Source organism: Palaemon carinicauda, chromosome 1 (assembly GCF_036898095.1).
Source record: "Palaemon carinicauda isolate YSFRI2023 chromosome 1, ASM3689809v2, whole genome shotgun sequence".
NCBI lineage: Eukaryota > Metazoa > Arthropoda > Malacostraca > Decapoda > Palaemonidae > Palaemon > Palaemon carinicauda.
This window is the reverse complement of record NC_090725.1, coordinates 226,202,258-226,227,361: the sequence shown is the minus strand read 5'-3', so window position 1 is coordinate 226,227,361 and position 25,104 is coordinate 226,202,258. Positions and strand designations below refer to the sequence as shown.

General features: G+C 44.3%; 3 protein-coding genes across 9 annotated transcripts in view; 1 reads left to right on the top strand and 2 right to left on the bottom strand.

Moving 5' to 3' along the window:
• Nucleotides 1-13,077, bottom strand: part of LOC137654075 (torsin-1A-interacting protein 2-like) — a 104,229-nt gene extending 91,152 nt beyond the window's left edge. For 2 of the 4 annotated variants that reach the window (XM_068387716.1, XM_068387724.1), the window contains exon 1: nt 12,923-13,077. The gene's annotated coding sequence lies outside the window, so the exon portion shown is untranslated. Of the gene's footprint in view, nt 1-12,918 lie in introns of all 4 variants that reach the window. The other 2 variants (XM_068387721.1, XM_068387728.1) reach the window with 2 other exon arrangements.
• On the bottom strand, nt 4,287-9,933 carry LOC137638374 (serine/arginine repetitive matrix protein 2-like). Its single transcript, XM_068370403.1, has 4 exons — nt 9,922-9,933; nt 8,975-9,160; nt 7,301-8,750; nt 4,287-4,297 (listed from the first exon to the last, which is right to left on the bottom strand). Exons 1-4 carry the CDS (start codon nt 9,931-9,933, stop codon nt 4,287-4,289), a joined length of 1,659 nt encoding a protein of 552 aa, XP_068226504.1.
• Nucleotides 13,078-18,689: 5,612 nt separating the features above from the next.
• Nucleotides 18,690-25,104, top strand: part of mre11 (double strand break repair nuclease mre11) — a 432,238-nt gene continuing 425,823 nt past the window's right edge. For all 4 annotated transcript variants that reach the window (XM_068387688.1, XM_068387701.1, XM_068387695.1 and 1 more), the window contains exons 1-2: nt 18,690-18,823; nt 19,051-19,142. In XM_068387688.1, the coding sequence (XP_068243789.1) occupies nt 19,058-19,142 (85 nt within the window). In that variant the 5' untranslated portion in view covers nt 18,690-18,823; nt 19,051-19,057. The remainder of the gene's footprint in view (nt 18,824-19,050; nt 19,143-25,104) is intronic.

Here is a 25,104-nt window from a genome sequence, read left to right as displayed (position 1 = left end):
TGGCAATATTCCTCATCAGTTTGGTAAAAACTAGAGGTGCCGTGCTTAGGCCAAAGCACAGGGCTTGGAACTGGTATACAACCTTCCCGAAAACGAACCTTAGAAAAGGTTGGGAATCTGGGTGGATGGGGACGTGAAAGTAAGCGTCCTTTAGGTCTAACGAGACCATCCAGTCTTCCTTCCTGACCGATGCTAGAACCGACTTTGTCGTCTCCATGGTGAACGTCTGCTTTGTGACAAAGACATTCAGAGAACTGACGTCTAGCACCGGTCTCCACCCTCCTGTCTTCTTCGGCACTAAGAAGAGGCGGTTGTAGAAGCCCGGGGATTGATGGTCCCGGACTATGACTACCGCTCCCTTTTGTAGTAAGAGAGACACCTCTTGCTGTAAAGCTAGCCTCTTGTCCTCCTCTCTGTACCTGGGAGAGAGGTTGATGGGAGTCGTTGCTAGAGGGGGCTTGCGCAAGAATGGAATCTTGTACCCCTCCCTGAGTAACTTCACAGACTGTACGTCTGCGCCCCTGTTCTCCCAGGCCTGCCAGTAGTTCTTGAGCCTGGCTCCCACTGCTGTCTGAAGAAGGTGGCAGTCAGACTCTGCCTCTAGAGGACTTGGAACCCTTCTTCTTGCTCCCACGTTGACTTCCGGCACGAGCACCTCCTCTGCTGGAGGCTCTGCCACGAAAGGGCGGAATGAACCTTGACGCTGGAGTGTCCATCCTGGGTCTAGGTACGGAGGGCAAAGGGGTGACTTTGCGTGCGGATGACGCCACCAGGTCATGGGTGTCTTTCTGGATCAAGGAGGCAGCAATCTCCTTGATCAACTCTTCAGGGAAGAGACACTTCGAGAGTGGAGCAAACATAAGCTCCGACTTTTGACATGGGGTGACTCCAGCTGACAAGAAGGAGCAAAGGTGATCTCGCTTCTTGAGGACCCCAGACACGAAAGAAGCCGCAAGCTCACTAGAACCATCCCGAATGGCTTTGTCCATGCAGGACATGATGAGCATGGAAGTTTCCTTATCAGAAGGGGAGGTCTTCCTGCTCAACGCTCCCAAACACCAGTCCAAGAAGTTAAAGACTTCGAATGCGCGGAAAACTCCCTTCATAAGATGGTCCATATCCGAAGGAGTCCAGCAAATCTTGGAACGTCTCATAGCCAGCCTGCGGGGAGAGTCTACCAGACTTGAGAAGTCGCCCTGGGCAGAGGCAGGAACTCCCAAGCCGAGAACTTCTCCCGTGGCATACCAGACGCTAGATCTGGAAGCAAGCTTGACCGGGGGAAACATGAAGGATGTCTTCCCAAGTTGCTTCTTGGACTGTAACCACTCTCCCAGTACCCTTAAAGCTCTCTAGGACGAGCGAGCGAGTACGAGCTTCGTAAAGGCAGGAGCTGCTGACTGCATGCCTAAAGCGAACTCAGAGGGAGGTGAGCGTGGTGCTGCAGACACAAACTGATCCGGATATAAATCCTTAAACAGCGCAAGCACTTTCCTAAAGTCTAAGGAGGGAGGCGTAGTCTTGGGTTCTTCGATTTCCGAGTGTTGGTCGTCAAGATGTGCAGCTTCGTCATCATCAGAGATACCATCGTCTGAATGTTGAGGAGGAAGAGGCAACGGAGTGGGCTGGACGGCTGAGTCCGGCAGCACGGGTGCATGCGTGGCTGCACTGGACCCAACATCATGCCACTGTTGGTCAGTCTGAGAACTGGTAACAACCAAAGCTGAGTGGGTGCGCAAAGTGTCTACTCCCGACTGTGGAAGGATAGCGGAGACCACCGTGGGTTGCGGAGGCTGACGCACCGCGTCAAAACACGGCAGCCTAACTCCACCCTCCTGTTGTTGTGGTAGCTCACGCACGGCAACGGAGGGTTCCGTGCGTCTGTGAACGTCAGCATGCGTCTGGCAGGGTCGACTGCGCATGGGTGGAGGAGCTCTCACAGCTGGAGTGTGGGAGCAGGCAGCCTCAGCGTCTGCTGGGCGCACAACCGTGGCAGGTTGTAGGCTAACGGGTGCAGCGTCAACCTTCTCCGCAGCCGGAGTGTGAGAGCAGGCAGCCTCAGCGTCTGCTGGGCGCACAACCGTGGCAGGTTGTAGGCTAACGGGTGCAGCGTCAACCTTCTCCGCACGAAACTCCTGCATAACCGCAGCTAACTGAGTCTGCATAGACTGCAGTAAAGACCACTTAGGGTCTACAAAAGCGGCAACAGACGGAGCTACTGTCCGTTGTGACTGAGGGTCTAAAACAGCGGGTGCGGTAACAGACGGAGTTACTGCCTGTTGCGGTACCACTTTGCCTCTCTTAGGAGGTGTGCAGTTGTCGGAGGACTGCAAGCGAGTCCGAACTGACCCAGTGGCTACACCTGGGCCGTTGGACTAGCTCGGAAGGGACCTTACGTTTAAGAGGCCGTGAGACCTTGGTCCATCGTTTCTGTCGAGAAACCTCTTCCGCAGACGAGGAATGAATGGGCTCACTCGTCTTCTTGTGGGTGGGACGATCTAGGTAAGATACGTCCGAAACCACGGAGGGTACGTCTGTACGCTGATTAAAGCCTGTCGAACCCTTTGGTCGTACGACATTGCTTCTCCCCTGGGCTTGGGAGCTTGCAAGAGGTCCCGGACTGGGAGGACGACAGGCACGAACAGACGCACCCTCATGCGTAACACTGACACTTTTCACTGCACTGACACTCACTTCACTTCCCACTGCACTTTTACCTTTCAACTCTCTGACGTCAGCCATGAGTTGATTGCGGTCATTCGCCAATGACTCGACTCTCTCACCTAGAGCCTGAATGGCACGCATCATATCTGCCATTGAAGGTTGATGAGAGCTAGCAGGGGGGTCGGGTGCAACCACTACAGGGGAAGGAATAGGTTGAGGGGCATGGGGAGAGGAAAAATCAATTGAGCGAGACGAACTCCTCCTGATCCTATCCTTCTCTAGCCTAAGTGCATATTTCAGGAATTCTTGAAACCGGAATTCCGAAAGCCCAGCGCATTCCTCACATCGATCTTCCAATTGACAGGCTTTACCCCTACAATTGGAACAAACGGTGTGCGGATCGATAGAGGCCTTCGGAAGACGCCTTGAACAGTCCCTAGCGCTACATTTCCTGTACTTGGGGACTTGAGAAGGGTCAGACATCTTGAATTAGTCAAAGGGGGGAATTCAAAATCTATCCAAGTCGTCAACAAATAATCCAAATCCAAAAAAGAATGCAAGGAAGTATTGAAGATAACTTCTGCACAGCGATAGGTAATAACCAGAAATGAATACTTCACCAAATAACGTGAAAATCAATCCAGAAAACAAGAGCGTATTCAGTAGGTCTTGCCGGTGACACGACAGAGAGAAAATTGGTTCTGTGTTGACATAGAGTACTTGAGTACCTACTCGACAGATGGCGCTGTTGATGTACACCCCCACCTGTATAGCGATCGCTGGCGTATTCCGCCCGTAGGTTTTTCTGTCGGGCAGCAGAGCTGACAGCTATATGACCATCGGGTAAGTTTAATATTGAAAATGTATTTTTCATAGCAATACAAACCTGAGTCCTTTAATAGGAGAATGATTCTGGTCTAATTGGAAATGTATATTTAAATTCTAATAGTGGTAGCAGCTATTGGTGGACTGAGGATTGAGGGTTAACCCCTGCCCACCCGACAGTCAGATCTGCACTTATTCTTCACCTTAGATCTGAGACTTTAGAAGTGATTGAAGCTGGATGTGTAACTTAAAAGACACAGCTTTGTATAGTTAGTGAAAAAATCACAAAATTTTCAATCAATATGACTACAGTAATATGAAAGTAATCTGTATTTTACATGGAAGATAGAAACTAGTGCAAGCTGGAACATGGCTATAAAAAATTTTAACAAGGTGTCAACAACTGGTCCGCTTGTTACCTGTGGGTAACAGGAAAGCCCTGGCCCTCATGCTCCCTCACAAACCCCCTACGTTGATTATAGACGGGACTCCCAAGGGGTAGGTGATGTTTGGTAAGATTTGTGTAAAGAACTCAGATTTGTATAATTACAAAAAATACAAATCACTTTCAAATATGACATTCATTCCAACAAGAGTACAAACCCTCGTTCTTTACATATGAGACTCACACTTAAGTGGGTGAAAGTCCTCTTTCGAAATGGTTGGAACTTTAATACCCAGAATCGCTGCATCTGAGCATAGTAATGCGTGAGATGAGCATCCTGACACCTTGGTAACCATTGGCATGATAATGCTAGAGGGTCAACAGCCTTTACAAGGTGGGAAGCGAGAGTAGAATATTAACGTGACACTGGTTAGGCAAAATATGACAAATTCGTAGATAATTTGTATTTTTCCTAACTATACAAACCTTAGGTATTTAATATGGGTTATTACTTCATCGTAGCTGAAATGACGAGCCATTAGAATTTTAACGAGTGTTTACTACCCCACTGCTAGTTAGCGGGGGGTAGGGAGGGGTAGCTTGCTACCCCCCCCCTCACACACACCTGTGAATACTTCACTTTGCTTAGAGGTAGGACTTCACGGGGGACAGGGCTGGTGGGCAAGTTTGATTAAATGGCTAAGGTTTCTGTAGTTAGGAAAAATACAATTTATCTACGAATTTGTCATTTGTTCCACAACTGAAATACAAACCACGCTATTTAATATGGGTGACTCACCCCTTAGGTAGGGTGGTAAGTCCCTGCCATACTGGCTTTGGCTTTGCCAGGGGACTCAATATTTGAGTGTGTAAGTACTCAGGAAATAAGGAGTCCCTGCACCTCGCTAGCATTGCTGTGCAACTGCTGCGGCCTACATAAGCTGTGTGTGAAGGTGAAGAAGTGACTCGTCCTAGGAAATTGACCTGGAGTTCTTCAGATGGAATTCTAGGCTAGGACTCTTCCAATACCACCTCGTTAGGGTATGGGGACATGACAGTATTACACTTAATACTAGGAACACAAGGAAGCATGGTTTACCTGCTATCCTGTCGTCTGATGGGAAGGCTTTGTGGAGATTGGTGTCTATGACCATGCCTAGGTATACCAGTTTCTGAGAGGGCTGCAGAGAGGACTTCTTGAGATTTACCATGATCCCTAGATCCTGGCAAAGTTCGAGAAGCTTGTCTCGGTGGCGAAGAAGGGTTGCCTCCGAGTCCGGTAGGATCAGCCAGTCATCCAGATAACGAAGGAGACGGATGCCGATCCTGTGAGCCCACGATGATATCAGGGTCAACACTCTGCTGAACACCTGAGGGGCTGTGGAGAGACCGAAGCACAGCACCTTGAACTGGTAGATCTTGTTGTCTAGGCAGAATCTTAGGTACTTCCTTGAAGACGGATGGACTGGGATCTGGAAGTACGCGTCCTTCAGGTCCAGTGTACACATGAAGTCTTGTCTCACTGCAAGTCTGACCGTGTCTGCCGTCTCCATGCTGAACGGAGTCTGTTTGACAAACCCATTCAGGGTTGAGAGGTCGATGACTGGTCTCCAGCCTCCAGACGCCTTCTTTACAAGAAAGAGTCGACTGTAGAAGCCTGGGGACCCGTCCACTACCTCTTGGAGAGCGTCCTTCTTCAACATGGTCTGAACTTCTGACCGGAGGGCCTGCCCCCTTACTGATCCCATAGTAAGGGAGCTCAATGACAATGGATTCGCTGTCAGGGGAGGTAGAGATGCTATGAACGGGACGTGATAACCCTGACCGATCACGGAAATCGTCCAGGTATCTGCCCCGAGTTGCTGCCACCTTGTCGCGCAACTTTTTAGGCATCCCCCCACTGGTGGACATGCAGGGGGACTGCCAATCCTAGCGTTTACGGCCTCGGCCGTTTCCTCTAGGATTTTTACCTCCCCTGGAGGACTCTTTGCTCCTTCTGCTCTTGGCAGGAAAGGGCTTAGACACCTTCGGCTTTGCTGCTGTCGTCTTCTTTGTGTCCTTAGCTGGACGGGTCTGTTGGTCTTCCTCCACCTCTCAGCGGTTAGCTCAACGTCCTTAGGCTCAAACAAACTCTTACCGAGCACGGAAGAGTGTCTGAGCCTGCTAACGTCGGAACTGGGGACCTTCTGGTGGAATCTCTCAGCCACTGCGTCCCGTCGTTTGAGAATCGTGTTGGCCCACAAGCTCGAGACTTGGTGGGCCAGAAACTCGATGGTCCACGTGCCTGAGAGCAAGAATGTCTCCAGTGCCTTCCTGATGCTTTCTTTGGACAGATCCTCAGACCGCACCAGGATGCCCAGAGACCCCAGCCAGATGTCAAGCCACGAAGTTGCCTGCATGGCACACTTCGCCACTTTCTCCTGGCTTAGGATCTCAGTAGCCGAATAGGACACGTGCCGGTTGGAGAGTCTCTCTAGAGGGACTCCCCCAGTGAGTTCTTCCACGGAGTGGTGAACTGGAAGACCCAAATAAGTCTCCTCTAGGATCTCAAAATACCTCCTCTGATGGACGCGAGGAGGATGGAGGAGCTTGTTACCGGCGCTGGATCTACTGGAGGAGGCAAGCTCAGAGAGCTGGCCCTCGACCTTGTCTCTGGCACTCTTCATCCCTTGTGACCAGGGCAAAGCTACACTGGCCCTAGAGGGTTTCTGGGTGCCGTAGACTCGGTCCAAGACCGTATCCTTACCCTCACAAGGAGGAATCTCTGGGTCTGGAATCCCGTTGAGGTTCCTCATGAGGGTCAGAACTTGCCAGAACGCATGTTCTGACTTGGTGCTCTCCTCCTGAAGGACTGGCAGCAAAGTCTCCTGTCCCCAGTGGCTCTTCCTGGGGAGACTCGTGGACATTCTCCGAAGGTCTAGCTGGATCCTGTCTGATCCTTGCCGAAGACTTAGGAATAGTCTTCGAGTCCTTCGGTTCCCTCGTGGGAGGGATACAGGACTCGAGTAACGATGGATGCAGGCTCTTTCCCACCCCTGTTCGAGAAGACTTCTCAGGAAGAGGCGGAGTTTCCCCCATTGGTGCGATGGGGGAACGGTCCGGCTCGTCCGACACTCCTGAGGATGGGTAATCCTCATCCGCAGGGGAGGGAGAGAAAGTCTGGGGGGGAGAAGGAGCCTTGCGCAAGGATTTGCGTGGCGACAGGATAGCCCTCGGAGAAGTCGCCACGGAGGGGACTCCTCTCTTCCTCTTCAGGGGGGAGGAAGCTGCCACTGATTTGTGACCTAAGTCAGAGAGGACAGGTTTCATAGCCTGCATAAGAGCTCTGACTATGGTCCCGAACCAGGGCTGCTGGCTGACAGTCGCGCTGTCAGACACTCCCTCTGGAGGGAAAGGGAATCGTTCGATCCCTTGGAGGAGTTGACAAACGAGGGTTCGCCTGAAGAGAAGCTGAAATAAGAGAGTCCTTAGACCTGTCCGGGAAGCGCTTCTCCTCTGGCGAGTGCGCTGTTCTGCGCTTGCAGGGAGGGGAACGAGACGATGACCTGTCAGCCTGACGACGATCGCGCTGGAGGTCGCGCGATGAGCCCTGTCCTGGGTCGCACATGAAAGGATCGTACGCAGTAGGAATTTCGCGCTCGCGCGGGCGTGCGAGGTTAGTGGCACAGTGGCGCGCAGGAGAAGGCGCGGGCGCGTGGGCGTGGGCACGCGTAGGAGATGGCGAGGGTGTGTGGCGCGCAGGAGCTAGATCGCGAGGCGGGGTTGAAGGCTGGATGCGAGGGCGCGCAGTAACCTGATGCGGTACTGTCGGGCGTGAGTGCGCAGTAGCGCGTGGGCGCGTATCTGCGAATATCGGGCGAGGGCGCGATTGCCCAGCCTCGTGATAGCGCGAGGGTGGGTCTGCGCGTTGGCGCGCAGGTGAGCGCTGCGCAGTCTGTGCAGGTATGTTAACCTGAGGCGACCGTGGGAGCGCTGGGCGCGCAGGGGATCGTGGGCGCGAATCAGGATATGGACACGCAGGTGTGCGCTGCTGCGATGGGCGCGCAATCGGATTACGGCGCACAGGTGTGCGCTGTTTTGTTGGGGGAGCCTCGCGCACAACTGGAACATCTCGCGCAACTGGAGGTGCGCGTACAGGATTGCGCAGTCTGGATGGAGAGTCCAGGGGTACCTGTGAGCGCCCGTGCGCCAGCTTAGGTACCTCCTGGACTGCGCGCTGAATTGTAGAAGCGCGCTGGTGCGTTGGTGAGCGCATGTGCGCTGTATCAGGAACTGCACGCGATGGGCGTGCTTCGCGCCCAACTCCAGAAGTGCGCTGAGAGTCTAGAGGCACCTGTGAGCGCCTGTGCGCTAACCTAGGTGCCTCTTGGACTGCGCGCGATGTGACAGGAACCGGTGGGCGCTGGCGCGCTAGATCAAGAACTGCTGGTGGGCGCTGGCGCGTAGTAGGTTGTGGGCGCGCAGGGGAACCCTGGCGCATAACAGGAACAGGTGCGCGCACGCGTGCAGGTGAGCGCTGTAGCGCTAAGTCTGGAACGGCAGCAGCAGCATGATGGCGCGCAGGTTTAACCTGGCGCTTAAGGGTTTGAGGCGCAGTTTTGCGCTCAAGTCCCTTATGCCCCGAAGGGACCGGTGCCTGCGTAATGACAGGTTTAGACAGCGCGTACTGTGCATCAGCATCTTTAAAGGGTGACGGCAGGTCAGCAGGTTTGGAGGGAGACTGGTCACAGGGTCCCGAAGGACGATCTTCCTCCGAAGGGGATCGCGAACGTTCTCCGGAGAAGTCTAAGGTGGTAGCTGGTAGGAACGGTAAACGGCGAGTCGTCTCCTCCGCAGAGGACTGCGGGGATGACGAGCCGAAGAGGCGCCTCCTAACTCCCTGTGAGGAGAAGGAAGACCTTTACGGCGAAGGGGAGGACGAGCCTTCCGCCTTATACGCCCATAAGGGGCCGTGGGATCAGCCAGCTGACCATCATAAGGCCTCCGCTGAGGAGTCTCTGTAAGTGAACTCCCCCGAGGGGGAGAATCACCGGCAGGAGAGACCGTAGGGCTTAGTTCCTCCCTCAAAGGATGTTCGAAGGGGAAACCTAAGCCTTCAGCTACCTCAGCAACAACAGGCACAGGAGTTTGACTGGACACACCCGATGCCTCCGTTACAACAACATCAACAACAGACAGAGGATCTATCCCTGCTGTAGTCGGCGATTGTTTAACGGCTGCACCTAGTTTGATCATATCAAACAGGGCTTCCCTGGAGGGCGAACCCTGAAGCCCCAAGGAAGCCCAAAGCTGTGATAACTCATTGTTATTAACAGACAAATCAATATCTATATCCTCCTCCGGGGGAGGAGGGGCAGCTGCCTCGCTATAGGAGGCAACTACCTCTCCCGCACCCCGGGATCGGTCAACAGCAATACGGTCTACGCTACCACTCGCCGGCCTCTCGGAAGAGACCGATCGAGGGGGAGCTTCGGAGGGGGAAAGGGCTATGGAAGAAGAAGTCTTGGAATTTTCTCTCTTCAAAGAAGCCTCTGAAGGAGAAATATCCCTTTTAGACTTTTTCTTCCGGCGCCAGGCAAACCTCTCTCACTGGGAGGTAGACCACTCCCTACATTCAATACATACGTTACCGCTATCCCACCGTTGGCCCCTACAATGAGGACACAAGGTGTGGGGATCAGTGTCGACCGCCGACATAAAAGTCCCACAAGGGCGGCCAAGTAATCCAGGACACGTACGCATATTCAATAATAGAGGCCAACTTCAAACAAACTCTGTAGGAAAAGAGAAAGCAAAACAGATTAATGGCAGTCAAGAGAGGGTGAGCGCAGACAGGTCTGATTGCCACCCGAGCCAAAAGCAAAGTGAAGCATTCACTAGTGTGAGTGAGGGGGGGGTAGCAAGCTACCCCTCCCTACCCCCGCTAACTAGCGGTGGGGTAGTAAACCCTCGTTAAAATTCTAATGGCTCGTCATTCAGCTACGAAGTAATTACCCCCCCATGTAAATAGCGTGGTTTGTATTTCGGTTACGGAACAACTTGACATTAACCTGTTGCTTCATCCTGGGCAGGTGTTTATCGGCCTGAAGGTATTGACTGTGGGAGTGATTTTATTTTTACCCAAAGAAGTATAAGTTCTTTAGGGATTCCTAACCATAATTCGAAGCCTATTGAATACTTTTCTTTATTTGTAACTGATGATATTATAGTTATTCTTGTTCGTGAGACTAACATATATGCCGACATATTTTTAGCTAGTAAGGAAGAGTGGATTAGAGAACATCCACAAAGCAAATAAAGAAGCTGGAAACCAGTAACTCGTGAAAGAATGCGAAAGTTTTTAGCTCTTAGTTTGCTCATGGGATTGATAAAAGTGCAAAATATCAAAGATGTTTGGAGTACTTTTCGTTCAACTAGAATTCCTTTTCTTGGAGAAACCAGGCCACAAGATGAATATCTTCTAATAAGTCGATTTCTTCATTTGATTGATAATACCTTGAATAAGCCTAGTGGTGACCCAGAGTACGCCCTCTTTTAGATTCCAGCAATAAGTAATTCAAGGAACATTACAATTTTCAGCAGACAATTTCCCTTGATGAAAGTATGATTGGTATGCATAATAGGTGTGCATTCATCCCTGTTGATCTATCGTATATGCCCAATAAACGGCACTGTAGATATGGGATAAAAAAGTTTGAACTTTGTGAAGCTTCCAATGGATATGTTTATCATATAGATTTATATTCAGGGCGTGATTTTTATGCTCCTGGAAGTCAGCAAGGCTTTACTCATACAGTAGTAATGAAAATAATTGCGAAAAGCAAGGGTCTCAATAAAGGTTATCACCTAATTACTGACAACTTTTATACAAAGATTCTTCTCGCAGATGACCTACTAACACAAAAACATCATTCACAGGAACAATAAAGATTAATTCTAAATTTTTGCCTCAAATTTTGGTCAGGCAAAAGCTCTGCACGGGTGACACTGTCTATGTGAGAAAAGGAAAGTTGCTTACCTGTGAAAATGTCACATTGCAGACAAGACACGGAGAAAAAATCAAGCCTAAAGTCATAAATGACTATAATGTTGGTAAGGGAGGTGTTGACCTTTCACACAAAAAACTTTATCATTATGCTGCACAAAGGTCAACCAGGAGATATTGGAAGAAAATTTATGGTAATCTTATAGATGTATCAGTTCTAAATGCTTATACTGTATTATCTATCAGCAAAATACTGATAGGCCATCCAAGCAAGATGATTTTCTACGTGACATTGTTGAATGTCTGCCGGTCTCGAATGCTGCATCTTACCCTCTCATTCCACAGTCACCAGGTAGCCGACTTTCTAATTCACCAGGTCATAATCCTATTCCAGTCAGTCCACCTGGTTCAAGCCATGTATATGCTAGGTTGGATGGCTGTAAGCAAAGATTATGTGCGGTTTGTCTCAAGCGCTCGAAGCACTGGTGTCCTAGATGCAATGCTGGCATTCATGAGCTATGCTGGCCAAAGTTGCAACATTACTTTAGGGTGAAAGGTCGTCCTAAGAGGAAACATGAGGATGATGATAACCATGAAGACTCTCGGTAAATTCAACTCAATAATTGAGACTACTTTTGTGAACTTACTTCATAATTATGAATGCTGTACTATTGTTATAAATCCACATTACCGAATTGTAAAAAAGTGTCACTTGATATGTTATATTATTTTTACCACACTATTACTTGAGGAAACATTCTGTTTTTTTTTAGGACTTTTTCAAAACTACATCCCTTACAAAATTAGCACTGTTACAACAAATAGGAATAATAAGTTTTATAATAATCCAGCTTCAAAGTGACTGATTTTTTCGCAACTGTGTTTTCTAAAGACATTTTCTTTCATATCCAAAGTAATTACCAATGTATTAAACAATAAATGGTATATTCAAAAAGCTCATCTTCATGCAATTTCAATGATACCAGATACTTATATATTACGAGTGAAAAATAATACATTTACAGTTTTTTATTTTTTCTATATATATCAATAAACCATCGTCCTTCTTTGGCGGGGCCGCCCGTCGTCCTTTGTGGATTATCAATGGGGAGAGTTGCAGCTTCAAGCTCTAACCTCTGTTCAAACATGGATATATATGGCTTCCATTTCCTATTACCAGACTAAATATTATATATCAAATACACATTTTCTATCCTAACCTTTTATTACTAACACTATAAATAAATAAGAGCTATAATTATATTGTATATTTCAATATTGAAAACAAATAACAAAGAGGTTTAGAATATATAATCCTGGGCCCCTGATTCTCTTCAAGCAAGTAACTTACGGATGAAGCACCACCTATCAGTGCTTTTCTGAACTATTGGGTGTAAAGAGGCTCCTATGGCTTGTAGATGACAAAAGGAGCAAAATGAGAATTTTGAATTAAAATTTATAACTTGGAGCCTTTGTAGTTTATTGGGATAGAGTGAAAAACCACATTTTACAGACACAAGAACATCACCTAACCGAATGTTTCCTACCTAACGTAACCTTACCTAACCTAACCTAAGGTTCTCCACCTAACCTAGCCTAGGAGCCGTATCCTTAGGCTGCCGTACTCTTATCTTACCGTCCCAACGAACTATATTCACCCCAAAGGAAGTTATGGGGCTTGGCTGTCATCATACTCATACTTTGAAAACAGGTAAATGGGTGGTTTTCCCAAATATTCATGGTTAGAAATTGATAAAAGAAAAGGTAATGAGTAGGAAAAGTATATGGTTCCGGCATTTGACTAAAAATCAAAGTACTATATATACTAACCGAAGTATCATATATTTACCCACAATCTACACTAAAATTACATTTTTTTAAAATCTACTATACTGCATTGCAACAGGTCGGTGATACCTAGATCAGGTAGAAGGTGAGGTTTAGTCGATAAAGGGTTTCGTCTAAGATATCAGGCTAAGATATCCAGTGAAACTAGGATATCTTATTGTTCCATTCTAATAAAACCTTATAAAAGTAACTTAGATACTCATTAATACTATACCTACGTCATGGGCACATTTACTACATGAATATTTGCCAGCTTCTTGGTAGTCCTAAAATAGCTCTACGGAACATCTGTGCCCCACAACTGTTATCTTGGTGCGTTCTATACAATGATTTTTATCTACGAACGTGTACGACGTATGTATGTATGTATGTACGCATAAGATTGTCTTGTCTTATGCAAGACACGGGCTCTAGCAATCTGCGACATTTAAACTACTGCCATAGATATAACATTGTATTACTCAGCAATAAGATAAAAATGAAAGAGAGAATGTTAAAGTGTAAAACTGAACGGTATCAAAGTTTGTAAACAATGCAATTGCTATGGAAATAATAGTTTCAGAATGAAATACTGAAGACAGAAATAGGAAAAAAAAACAATTAGACAGGAATGTGAAAAAAAAATATGATAAATCTAAACGAAAGAGGGGCAATAATGATATTAGGGGACTTAAATAGGCATGTATGTTTTTTAGGCTACCAAAATTTAGATAGGAATTGGGAAATAGTTTTAGATTGGATGAATATTCATGTGTTAGTAGGATATTACTGAATGGAGAAATAAGATGTAAGGGGGGTCCACAGTTGGGAAAGATTACTACAAAAAGTGTAATAGACTACCCGCTAGTAAATTAGCAAATATACAAACTTTTCAGAGAAATTATCATAGGCGATAGAAAATCAAATTTTGATAACTCAGATCATAATCTGATCACCTTTGACCTTGAATTCAAGATTAAGCAGAATAAAAACTGTAATAAAAGTAGATAGAAAAGAGTAAAATATTCCAAGACAAATGAAAATCGTTTAAAGGAATGCACTACTAGAGTAAAGGAAATTATAATGGACATTCAAGCAACAAAATAGAAGGAATGGGACTAATGATGCAAGAAGCTTCGTAAGAGCAATTGCCAAAAAAGTACAAAAGGGCAGTACTTAATGAAGAAAGAATACACGAGCAACCCTGGAAGAAGGATGAAATAAGAAAAGGAATAAATGAAAGGTAAAGAATACACCACGAGAGTCGAGGAAATTATACGTACAGAAAATCGACAGAATAGAAAGAATGGACCTAATAATAAAAGGATCCGCAGAGAAGAAATTGCCAAAAGTGTACAAAAGGAGAGTACTTAATGAAGAAAAGGTACATGAGCAACCCTGGATGAATAGTGAAATAAGAAAAGGAATAAATTAAAGGTGGGAACTAAACAGAAAGAAATTAAATTAATGTTGCTGTTGAAAAGCATTAGAGGATAAATATGATCAAAAGAAGAGTGAACTGCAAAAATTGATAAAGAAGGTAATTACTATATTTGAAAAAAAAAATAATAATGGACACGAATTAAAAAAAAAAAAACTTTGGGAAAACATAGACAACAAAGGACAGGCAGAAACCCCATCTTTATGAAGAGCAAGAAAATAAGCTAAATATTGAAGAAAAAAAGGAAGAATTAGTCAAATACTGGAAAAAACCCATATATTGTAAGCATAGAATGAAGAAACGCGGATAGAATATGAAAATGAAATAGCGCACCAGTAAGCTAGCATACGAATAGATGGATATAATATCCCAGAAATACTTAGAGAATAATATGATCTTGTAATAAAATGGAAAATAAAACCAATGGAAAACGCAACCATCACAATAGAAAAAGTAAATAAATGTCAGGGAAAACAGAGGCAAAAAAGAAAAAAAAAACAGACATGACCGGATGGACTAAAACCTGAGCTCTATAAGGCACTGGGAAGAAACAAAACATGTCTTGAAACCCTACAAAAAGAAAAAAAATGTTACCAAAAAGAGTTAGATGAAAAAGATAAACGAAATACGTGGAAAATGTCAAGAACAAAAGTTATTGTAAAAAAAGATCAATGGCAAAAGACCCATAGCTCCAATAAATATTTCATATAAAATGTTCATGATGATGGTGAAAGAGGAAATAGAAAAATCCAATAAGAATGAATAAGGGAGATAATGAGTGCTAAGCAGGGTTTACAGAAGAAGATAGAATAGAAAACAATATCTTTATACTACATTACTGAGTAGAAGAGAGTTATAAAAACAAGCTACCCTTATAGCAACTGCTATAGATTTTAGTAAAGCCTTCGACTGTGTGAAAAGGGAAGTATCAATAGAAGTTTTAAAATAATATAAAATCCACACAAAATCTACAAGAGTAATTGCAAATATTTACCAAGGAGATACCACAGGCACTGACTTAAGGCGGGTTTACACGGCCGAGCAGCTCGCCGAGCCCGGTTGTCGAACCTACTTGTAGAACGGCTCAGTGTGCCTCGTGCTAAAACAACGTCAACATGTCTCTCGACCAGGACGATTTGATAGCCATTGCTTTAGCAGTGGCACTAAGAAGGAAAAAAAAAGATCAATAACATGAAGGACTTTCACAAAAACCTTGATGATTTGATGAGATTAAAGAAAAAATATGTCTTGCCTGACAATGTTTGTGCAGAGAGTTTTGCTATATTCTTTAGTGAAAAAATTGATAAAATCTATAGAGGTTTCCCCCAAAATCACTTGGAAGGACAGTCAGCTATGCCAGTGAAGGAGGGAAAGAAGTTAATAAAATTTAAGGAAATAAATATGTGCGACTTGTTAAAGGTTATGAGAGAGATGAAGAATACATATTGTGGAAACGACCCTTTCCCAAACAGTTCAATAAGTGAAGCTCCAAACAAGCAAGTTGTATATAATATTTACCTGAACATAATTAACCTAAGTATATCACAATCCTGTTTTCCTAGCTGTGAAAAAACTGCGTTGATCAAACCAATTTACAAAGGGAAAGGTGATGTAAACGAGCTAAATTCATATAGGCCCATTTCAAATTTATCCTACATGTCAAAGCTTATTGAAAAAGTCATAAGTGAGCAATTATGGGCCCATATTGACGAGTTAGAGGTATTCCCGGAAAATCAATCGGCCTACAGAGCTAATCATTCTACAGAAACTACTTTGTGCTCAATAATGAATGATATGATAGGTCTTCTTGATGGTGGAAAGTGTGGAATTTTAATTATGTTAGATCTTAGTGCTGCTTTTGACACTGTTGTGCACAAGTCCTTACTTGACGACTTAAAGTCTATTAGAGTGACTGAGGAAGCACTGAAATTTTTGCGAAGTTACTTAGTGAACAGGAAGACTATTGTAGAAGTTTCTGGAAACCGATCCAATGAGAGAATTCTTATGAAGGGTGCACCACAGGGTAGTGTTCTGGGCCCTATCTTGTTTAACATATATACTATCGAGCTATCACATATCTTGAAAAAAAAAAGTAGGTTTTAAACTATATGCATATGATACTCAGTTTTACCTCTCATTTTCAACAACACAAGATACAGAGAAGAAAATTGATGAGATAATGAATGAAATAAAAATATGGATGCAGAGGAAAAAGCTCAAATTAAATTATGATAAAACAGAATGTATGTTCTTTGGCACAAAGGTGGCTTTGAAGAATTACCAGTTAATTCAAAGTATAAAAATTGGTGATGCTGATGTTGGGATTGTGCCTGTTGTGAAAAATTTGGGTGTACTGATAGACTGTAATTTGTCAATGAAGGACCAAATTGTGAACACAGTGAAAGTGTGTAACTATCACCTGAGAAATATAGCATTTATTAGAAAATATTTAACAGAGGGCAGTACAAAAATTTTAGTGATGAGTCATGTAATATCAAGGCTTGATTATTGCAATTCTCTGTACTACAAATTGCCTAATACACTACTAAGAAAGCTTCAAAATGTGCAAAACCGGGCGGCTAGACTGATAAAAGGCATTAAATTTCGGGAGAGAATAACTCCTGCACTGATCGATCTACATTGGTTACCTGTTAAGGCTAGAATTGAATTTAAAATTTGCTTGTTGACTCACAAAGCACTTACAAGTGATAAGCCTAAATATCTTCGTGATTGCTTAGTCCCCTACCCTGAAGCTACCAGCGCCGCTGTAAGAGTTAGACATGCCGATGACCCACATAGACTATTCGAAATTAGTGTGAATCATGCAATAGGAGGAAGAACGTTCAGTTATGCTGCACTGAGACTCTTTAACGACCTTCCACTCGATGTCAAGAATAGCAATAATGTGGCAGCTTTCAAGAAAAACCTGAAGACTTATCTTTTCAGAAAGTGTTATAATAGTGACCTGAAAACTATTAAGCCTGAATACAAATGCTAGCGAAATAACTGATAACGATACAGAGCAAAATATTAACTGGGAAGAAATTATTTTTTCACACACCAAGGCCCGCCTGAACAGACCTTTAGTGTTTGGTGGAGGGCGTGAAATAAACCCCTAAAAGAAAAGAAAAGAAAGAAAGAAAGTGGACGAAGGATTGGCTACTAAAAAAAATTTTCACACACCAACTTGCTTATTGCTTTAAAATTAGTTCTTTCAATATTTCATGCAGCGCCGCTATTCCTTTGTTTCTGGCTACTTTATTGGAATAGTCTTTTGATTTAACTTTCCATAAAGCTGGATCAGCCCGATATGTATGTATGAAATCAAAGTACGACTTCCTTCTCAGTCTTGCTTTCATTAATGGCAGCCATTATTCATTTCTTTGATGATGTTTCCTCTAGAGTCTAGCAGGTTTGAATAAACAACTGAGGTTCGATGCTCTCGACACCCGTTCACACCGCTCGTCAAACAATGTAGCTCCGCCCACAAAAGTCAAGATGAGCCTGACTTTCATCGAGCCGTTCGGCGAGCGCACTCGACAACCAAATAGCCCGTTTACACGCTCGAACATCAATTCACACAGTGTTGTCGAGCCAGGCTCGACGAGCTGCTCGCCCGTGTAAACCCCGCTTTAGATATACTCCCTGGTGGTCTATACAATGATATTATATTCAATACCTTACTGTTTCTTGTCAGTTTTAAATAGATATATTCAAACGTTTCAAATACTATTTCATTCATAATAGAAACCCCAGAGAAGGTTTTCGACACGAAGACACCTACTCCTCCTCCAGTTTTATGGTACATGGTAGAAATCATGAGTACACAGCGTCATCTCCTGAATCTTTGAGTTATCACTAATATTTCCCTTCAACCAAGTCTCAGTTAATAAGCATAAATCTAATTCCATTTCATTAATAAGATTTATAATCTTTATGGTTGTATTACCCACCGATTGAATATTTATCAGACCACACTTAACCAATGGGCTAGACTCCATGATCGGTTCTATTTTTTTATCCTGGTAAGCTCCTCTTTGTATACTTCACAGTTTTCACCATATGTCTTATGATTCGTATCACTGTAATTCCTCATTGAGGAGTTATGACACTTTTCAATTTCTTCTTTCCATTTTTCAGTGTTCCTCTTCTAGTTTCGGATATTATTTCTGTTTTGGTCATTCTTCGTATCGGTCTTGATCATAGGCCTACAGCTACTCTCAAATTGCAGTAAAGATGAATGGACACAATTGAACTTTTATTCAGTAAATAATATGAAACCATAGTAAACAACCAACTTTTAATGAGATAATATACTCAAACATACAGGAAGAAATCATTTATAGTAATTTTACTTATTTGTTTTGATCTTAGCTCACAAGAGAGGTGAATTAACTACTTGAATTGCAATAACCAAATGCAGAGAATAAAAAAATAATTATTATATATTTATATGGGAAAGATAACATTGCCATGTGTTAGATATAAAACAAAACGTAAACTAAATAGATTAACACTTAGACGAAACCTAGAAAAAAAGTACATAATAGGCCGATGTGCTGTTGTAAAGGCTTAAGCCCAATTTTCGCATGAGTACTTTACACGAATTTCGACCCGCCATTCCGCCAGCAAAAAGTAAATTTATCTAAAAGTTAATGACGTATTCTATTGTTATTTGCATCTGACAGCCGTTTATCTGGTAGGAACACTTACTTTGTTTTGTTATGTTTTATTTCTTGGTGGGTTTTAGTTATTAGGTAAATTAGGCACCTTAACCTAGGTCTTGTTTGTGTTTCCAACTTTCCAGTAACAACTAACCTGGTCGAAACTTTTATGCTTAAAATTCAATAGTTTATGAACTTCTTAGAATATTAGCATTAAATACTATGTACTGTTCTGTGTTTTCAAGGAAATTTCACGTTACAGAGTGAGAATGGGGGCCACAGCAGAAGACACTTTTAGAATTCTAATTGCCACAGATAATCACCTTGGATATGCTGAAAGAGATACCGAAAGGGGTGAGTTAAATTCAAAATAAAAAACTATTGGGTGTTGCCAAGCAATTTGTATTTAAGGAAACCATTCAAAACAGCAGTTCAACTCTCTAAATATGTATATATTGTACTGTGACTGAATATTTATTCTGTTGTACATTATTAAATGATGCTAGACGTCTGACGTGGATTGCTGTTGCTGTTTTCAAGTTGAAACTTTGCTTATTTGTTCCTACTCGAATACAGACCATTGTCCTCTAATCATGATGATGTAGCGGCGTGCTGGGAGCCATTGTAGGGTGACGGCCAGATCCCGAAGAAAACGGGAATATTCTGAACTGTGGCCGTCGTTCTAAAAACGATTTTGGCGGGAGAAGCTAACTTAAAAAAAACCACCTAACCTATGCTAAAAGCCGTATCCTTACCCAGGGGGGCTTCACCCCCCCCCCTTACACAACAGTTTCCTTACCTACGAGTACGACGGGAGAAGCTAACTTAAAAAACCCACCTAACCTATGCTAAAAGCCGTGTCCTTACCCAGGGGGGGCTGCGCTCCCCCCGGACCCCCCCTTACACAACATATTTAAGATCCGTAGACTATTTCCAAACGTTTTTATTCTATACAAGATAACAGTCGGAGCGATAATAAGCAAATTAGGACGCTTGGCTGTAGCGCTACAAACTACCCGCGTGCTGTGGCAGGGTATAGCATGCACACTTACTAGGGGGTTACCGACCCTGATTCCACTAACCCCAATTAAATAGATATTGCTGTGAAAGCAATGAAGGAGCCTTTGTATATCTGCAGCCAGTTCCACTAGCAAAGCATAAAATAAGCACACCAAGTAAACTAAACTACCTCCCCCCGTAACCTCACAAGCTGTCCTTACCAACTTACCTAACGGTGGGTGGGGGGGGGGTGATAACGGCCCCCGTGACTCCCCTTACACTGCTGTATTCTTATTCAGCTGTCACCATACATAAATGTGGCCGCTATCATACATACACCCCGCAATGAAATATGCTGGGAATCACCTTAATTTGTTTCTGGGCAAGGTGACCCATCAAGCTATACATACTTCATGAAAAATAATTTTCTCCACCCATTAAATAAAGGAGTTATGATGAAGGAAAAACTCATTTTTGTGCTGCTGTGTGGTCTCCATGGCCTGTATAGAAAGCACTGTCATGCAGCTGTATTATCAAGCATTACTAACAAGTACAGTTTTAAGTTACATATAGTAATTATTGAGGAAATTATTTCAGGATACTAAAAGGACTAACCAAAAGAAATAAATTGTATTTAATTTCGTAAAGAAAATAATGAAAAAACTAGATGTCCTATAATGGGGAAAATATCAAGGTTGAAATTAACATGATCCAACATCAGCAGTTATAATAAATGAAAATACAGCTGTAATGGAGACACCCATTTTGTTTGTAGTAAATATGTGACGTTGCTGAACAATAAACTCCCGATCTACTGCTCTTCCATTCAAGACCCAGAAGCAACATTTGAGGACACGTTCCAGCACCCATGGAACAGCCTCTAGGCATATGCTTTTCCGCTGTTCTGTTTACTATGAAACGTCATGAGCCAAGTAAGAAATGCTCCCAACCTAGCATGGATGCTGGTAGCTCCAAAATTGCCACACAGAGTAGTTCCTGGACTTTCTGCTCCTCCTAGTAGAGACTCGGAGAGAATTGCCAGCCCTTCTCGGCCTTTTACTGTAGCTTCATGCCAGGATTTTTGACAATACGTATACCAGTATCCATTCATCTTCATGCATGGGAGGTTGTCCAGCATCTCCTCTCTGAAAAAGGGTTTTCTTGAGAGAGCAAACCAGATGTCTGGAATGGGAGGCTTCCGCAAATCCTCGGTAGCGGTTTAACAGGTCAAGTGGGCCATCTTCTACACTTGGTGTCTTGGGAAGAGAGGTATCTTTCCTCTTGGAGCCTATGTGCCCTTGAACGCTGACTTTTTGTACCACATCCGCAAGGAGAAAGTCAGTTCCATTTCAGTAGTAATGCGCTATTGCTCGGCCTTCAGCTAAGTCTGTAGGCTAGAGTGTTATGTTCTGAGAAGGGGGCACCCTACATACCATTGAGGTGATCTTTGGACAAGGACCTTACCCTGAAGAGGATTTTCCTTCTTGCTTTAGCCACAGCTAAGTGTGTTAGCGAGCTTTATTGGCTCTCATTCAACATCACCCATTCAAGGGAGTGAAGGCAGGTCTCTCTCTCATTTGTACCAGATTTTATTGCTATATACAATAGTGCTTTGCGATCTGCTGCCGGATGTAGCACGCAGCCTGCCTCATTTGGGATGCCGACCACACTCCACTCGCACTACATTAAAGTGCAGTGAATGGCCTGAGAAATCTGGCCAGTTAAATTAAAGCAATATGGACACTGGACACCACCTCTTGTTTTGGTTCTGGGCAAGGGGATCCAACATTAATTTTAGAGCTTTACTTAGATTTTTTCATTGTAGCAAATATGACAACTCAAGCAAGATTTTCTTCTGGTAAGATCTTGCTTATACCAACCAATGAAAATGTTTCAGTATTTTGAATTTGCTCCACTATCTTAATAATGAGGAACATGTAATTTTATGAAAGGGAAGACATGATATAGAAAAAAAAATTAATCAAGAAAAATTTAGTCCTATATATAATTAGAAAAAAATTAAAGAGTAATAACTTATTTGGTAGTGAACTATAATTGTATTGTCAATTTATGACCTTTATTCATAATTTATGCTCTTGATATGGTCTATACTGACCAATGATTGCAGAAATATAACAGTTGTGACAAAAGATTAATAATACTGTATCATCCCAAGCCAACAGCACACTAGATCAAATTCATAGAGTTCCGCAGCTTCTCTGAGATAGTCTTCAAGTTAAATTTGTTCCTGCACAATAATACAACCATCATCCTTTACTATAGGAGTAGAAATACTGTGAATGCTGGAACATGGCAGTTGAAATCTTATTTGTTCCGTAACTGGAATACAAACCACGCTATTTAATAGGAGTTTGTTCCGTAACTGAAATACAAACCACGCTTTTTAAATATTTAACTTAGCCGGTGAATATATAATAGCTGCTGCTCAGCGGCTCGACAGAAAACACACTCAAAAACTCGCGAGCGATCGCTATGAAGGTTGCGGGTGTGCCCACCAGCGCCAACTATCGGCCAGATACCACTCCTGCATGTAAACAAACCCTTCAATTCTTCTCTGTCGACCTTGACGACAAGACGTATCAATACTCGCTGTATAACCTGGAGTTTTCTCAACATATTTGGTGAAGTACTTCATTTTGGTTTGAGCTTTCGCAGTGCAGGTGTTTTTCCTCAACTTAAATTCTTGAACTCTTTATTGGACAGATTTAATTGTTGATGACTTGGATTGTTTTTTGGACTTTCTTTGACTAATTCAAAATGGCTGACCCTTCACAAGTACCTAGTTGTTCCGTAACCGAAATACAAACCACGCTATTTACAAAGGGTTATTACTTTTAGCGTAGCTGAAATGGCGAGCCATTAGAATTTAACGAGGGTGTATTACCCCCGCGCTAGTTAGCGGGGGGTAGGGGAGTGGTAGCTAGCTACCCCTCCTCCCCCTCACACACACGTGAATACTCACTTTAACTTTTGGCTCGGACTGTGACAGACGTCTCTGTCTTGGTCCTCGCTTGGCAGCCATTGTCTGTTTTGTCTTTACTTAATCGCTTACTTTTCTTTTACTCAATACATATGTAAACATGTTTTCATGTTTGTATATATATTTGAGTATAGAAATAAGTAAGTTTCCTTTTCAGATGTGTGTGTGTAGTGTACGATATCTACGTGGAGGCCTCGGCAGTTAGGCCACCACGGCGTATTTTATGGGTGGCGATCGAGTTTGACTTATGTCTTTCTCTCTCTCTCTTGAGGTCGTTCACCCTTTTACTACGTGTTACTACGCCCTTGTAGCCTAGCTTCCTTTCCGTGTGGGGGGTTGCTACGTCGTACGCTTGTATCAATTAGTTATGAATCTAATTGTAGTTGTTTTTTTGTTTTTTCAGCTTGTAGAACGATTCCTTTCGGGGTTTTCGTTCTTTCTTTAGGGTTCATTCATTTTTAAATTACATAATTACATAGTTACATTTTTCAATATTAAACTTACCCGATAATCATGTAGCTGTCAACTCCGTTGCCCGACAGAATTCTATGGAGGGATACGCCAGCTATCACAATACTAGAAGGGGGTGTACTTACCAGCGCCACCTGTGGCCAGGTACTATAGTACTTCTTGTTGACACCTCCTCAATTTTTCCTCTGTCGTGCTTCCGGCAAGACGTTCTGGGATACGCTTATGATCTTCGAGTATTTTCACGGCTAATTGGTGAAGTATTCTCTCAGATTTCGGCTGTCGCTTTACTGGAAACCTTCTTATATTAGCTAGATAGCTTTTATATAGTCCTGATTAACGGTTAACGATCTTTTGCTTGATTTTGGAACCCCCCTTGGCTAACTCTTTGGATTCAAGATGTCTGACATTTCGCAAGCCCCCTCCCATAGACGATGTAGGTCTTGTAATAGGCGTATTCCGAAGGCCTCGGTAGATCCTCACACCGCTTGTTCTGACTGTAGGGACAGGCCCTGTCAGTTAGAAAATCGATGTGAGGAATGCGCCGGACTTTCGGAACTTGAATTTGTCCGTCTTTTGAAATATTCAACTAAGTTAGAGAGAGGTAGAGTTAGGAGGAGTTCTTCTCACTCTTCACTTTTTTCCTCACCTCATGATCCCCTACCTTTTCCTACCCCTGTAGTGGCTACCCCCGAACCTAGTATTTGCCCTCCGCCTGATATGTCTGTTGTTTTGCGTGCTATTCAGGCCTTAGGCGATAAAGTAGAGTCAGTGGTAAGTGATCATAAGTCTCTTATGGCCGAAGTCAAGGAACTTAAGGTCAAGAGTGCAGTGGGTGGAATTAGTGCCAGTGCTGTGACGAGTGCTAGTGTCAGTGCAGTGCCAAGTGCTAGTGTCAGTGTGGGGCGTGAGGATACTTCTGTGCGAGCCAGTCGTCCTCCCAGTCCGGGACCTCTTGCAAGCTCCCAAGCCCAGGGGAGAAGCAATGTCGAAGGGCATAAGGGTTCGGCAGGCCTTGTTCGGCGCACAGAAGTATCCTCGGTGGTTGCGGGCGTGTCTTCCAAAGACCGTCACTCCCACCTGCAGACGATTGAGCCCGTCTTTTTCTCGTCCGCTGATCAACTGTCAGGCAAGAAACGTTGGACTCAGGTCTCGAGACCACTTAAACGCAGAGTCCAGTCCGCGAGTGCTCAGCCAGGCTGCAGTCATTGGCTCAGCTCTGACTCGCCGCAGTCATCAGTCGACTGCACTCCGCCCAAGAGGAGTAAGGTTCTGCCACAACAGAGCTCGACTGTTAAGGCTTTACCTCAGCCTTCTGTAGTTTCTGCCGACCCCAAGTGGACTACTACAGTCCATGCAAGCACAGCTTTCGGACTTGATGCGTGAGTGTCGGGCTGAGAGTGTTGCGCCTCCGCCTCCGCCTGCACTCCCTCCGCCTGCGCTCGCTCCGCCTGATCGCAGTACCACCTGCCAGGCGTACGATGTTGAGCCACGTTCTGAGTTTGCTGTTCCCAGTGGTGTTCAGCCTCCGCCTTCCTTAAGGCAACCTTTACAATGGGATCAGGAGGATTATACCTCTCTTCCTCCGCCTCCACTTGCTGCTCCACCAGTGATGCAACACTCGGTTGAGGTACAACAACCTCTCCCGTCCATGAGTCAGTCTCCTCAGCTCTCGCTGCAGCGAGCTCAACCCTCCACAAGGCAAGCACCACAACACCTTAGCCTTGCGCCTCAGGAGCCTCAACTGGCGAGACATTTACCTTGTTCTGCGCAGCCTCTACCTCATCGCGCTCCGCTCACACCACAGGAACAGGAACTTGCTACTCCGCTTCCGCCAACCGCTCAGCA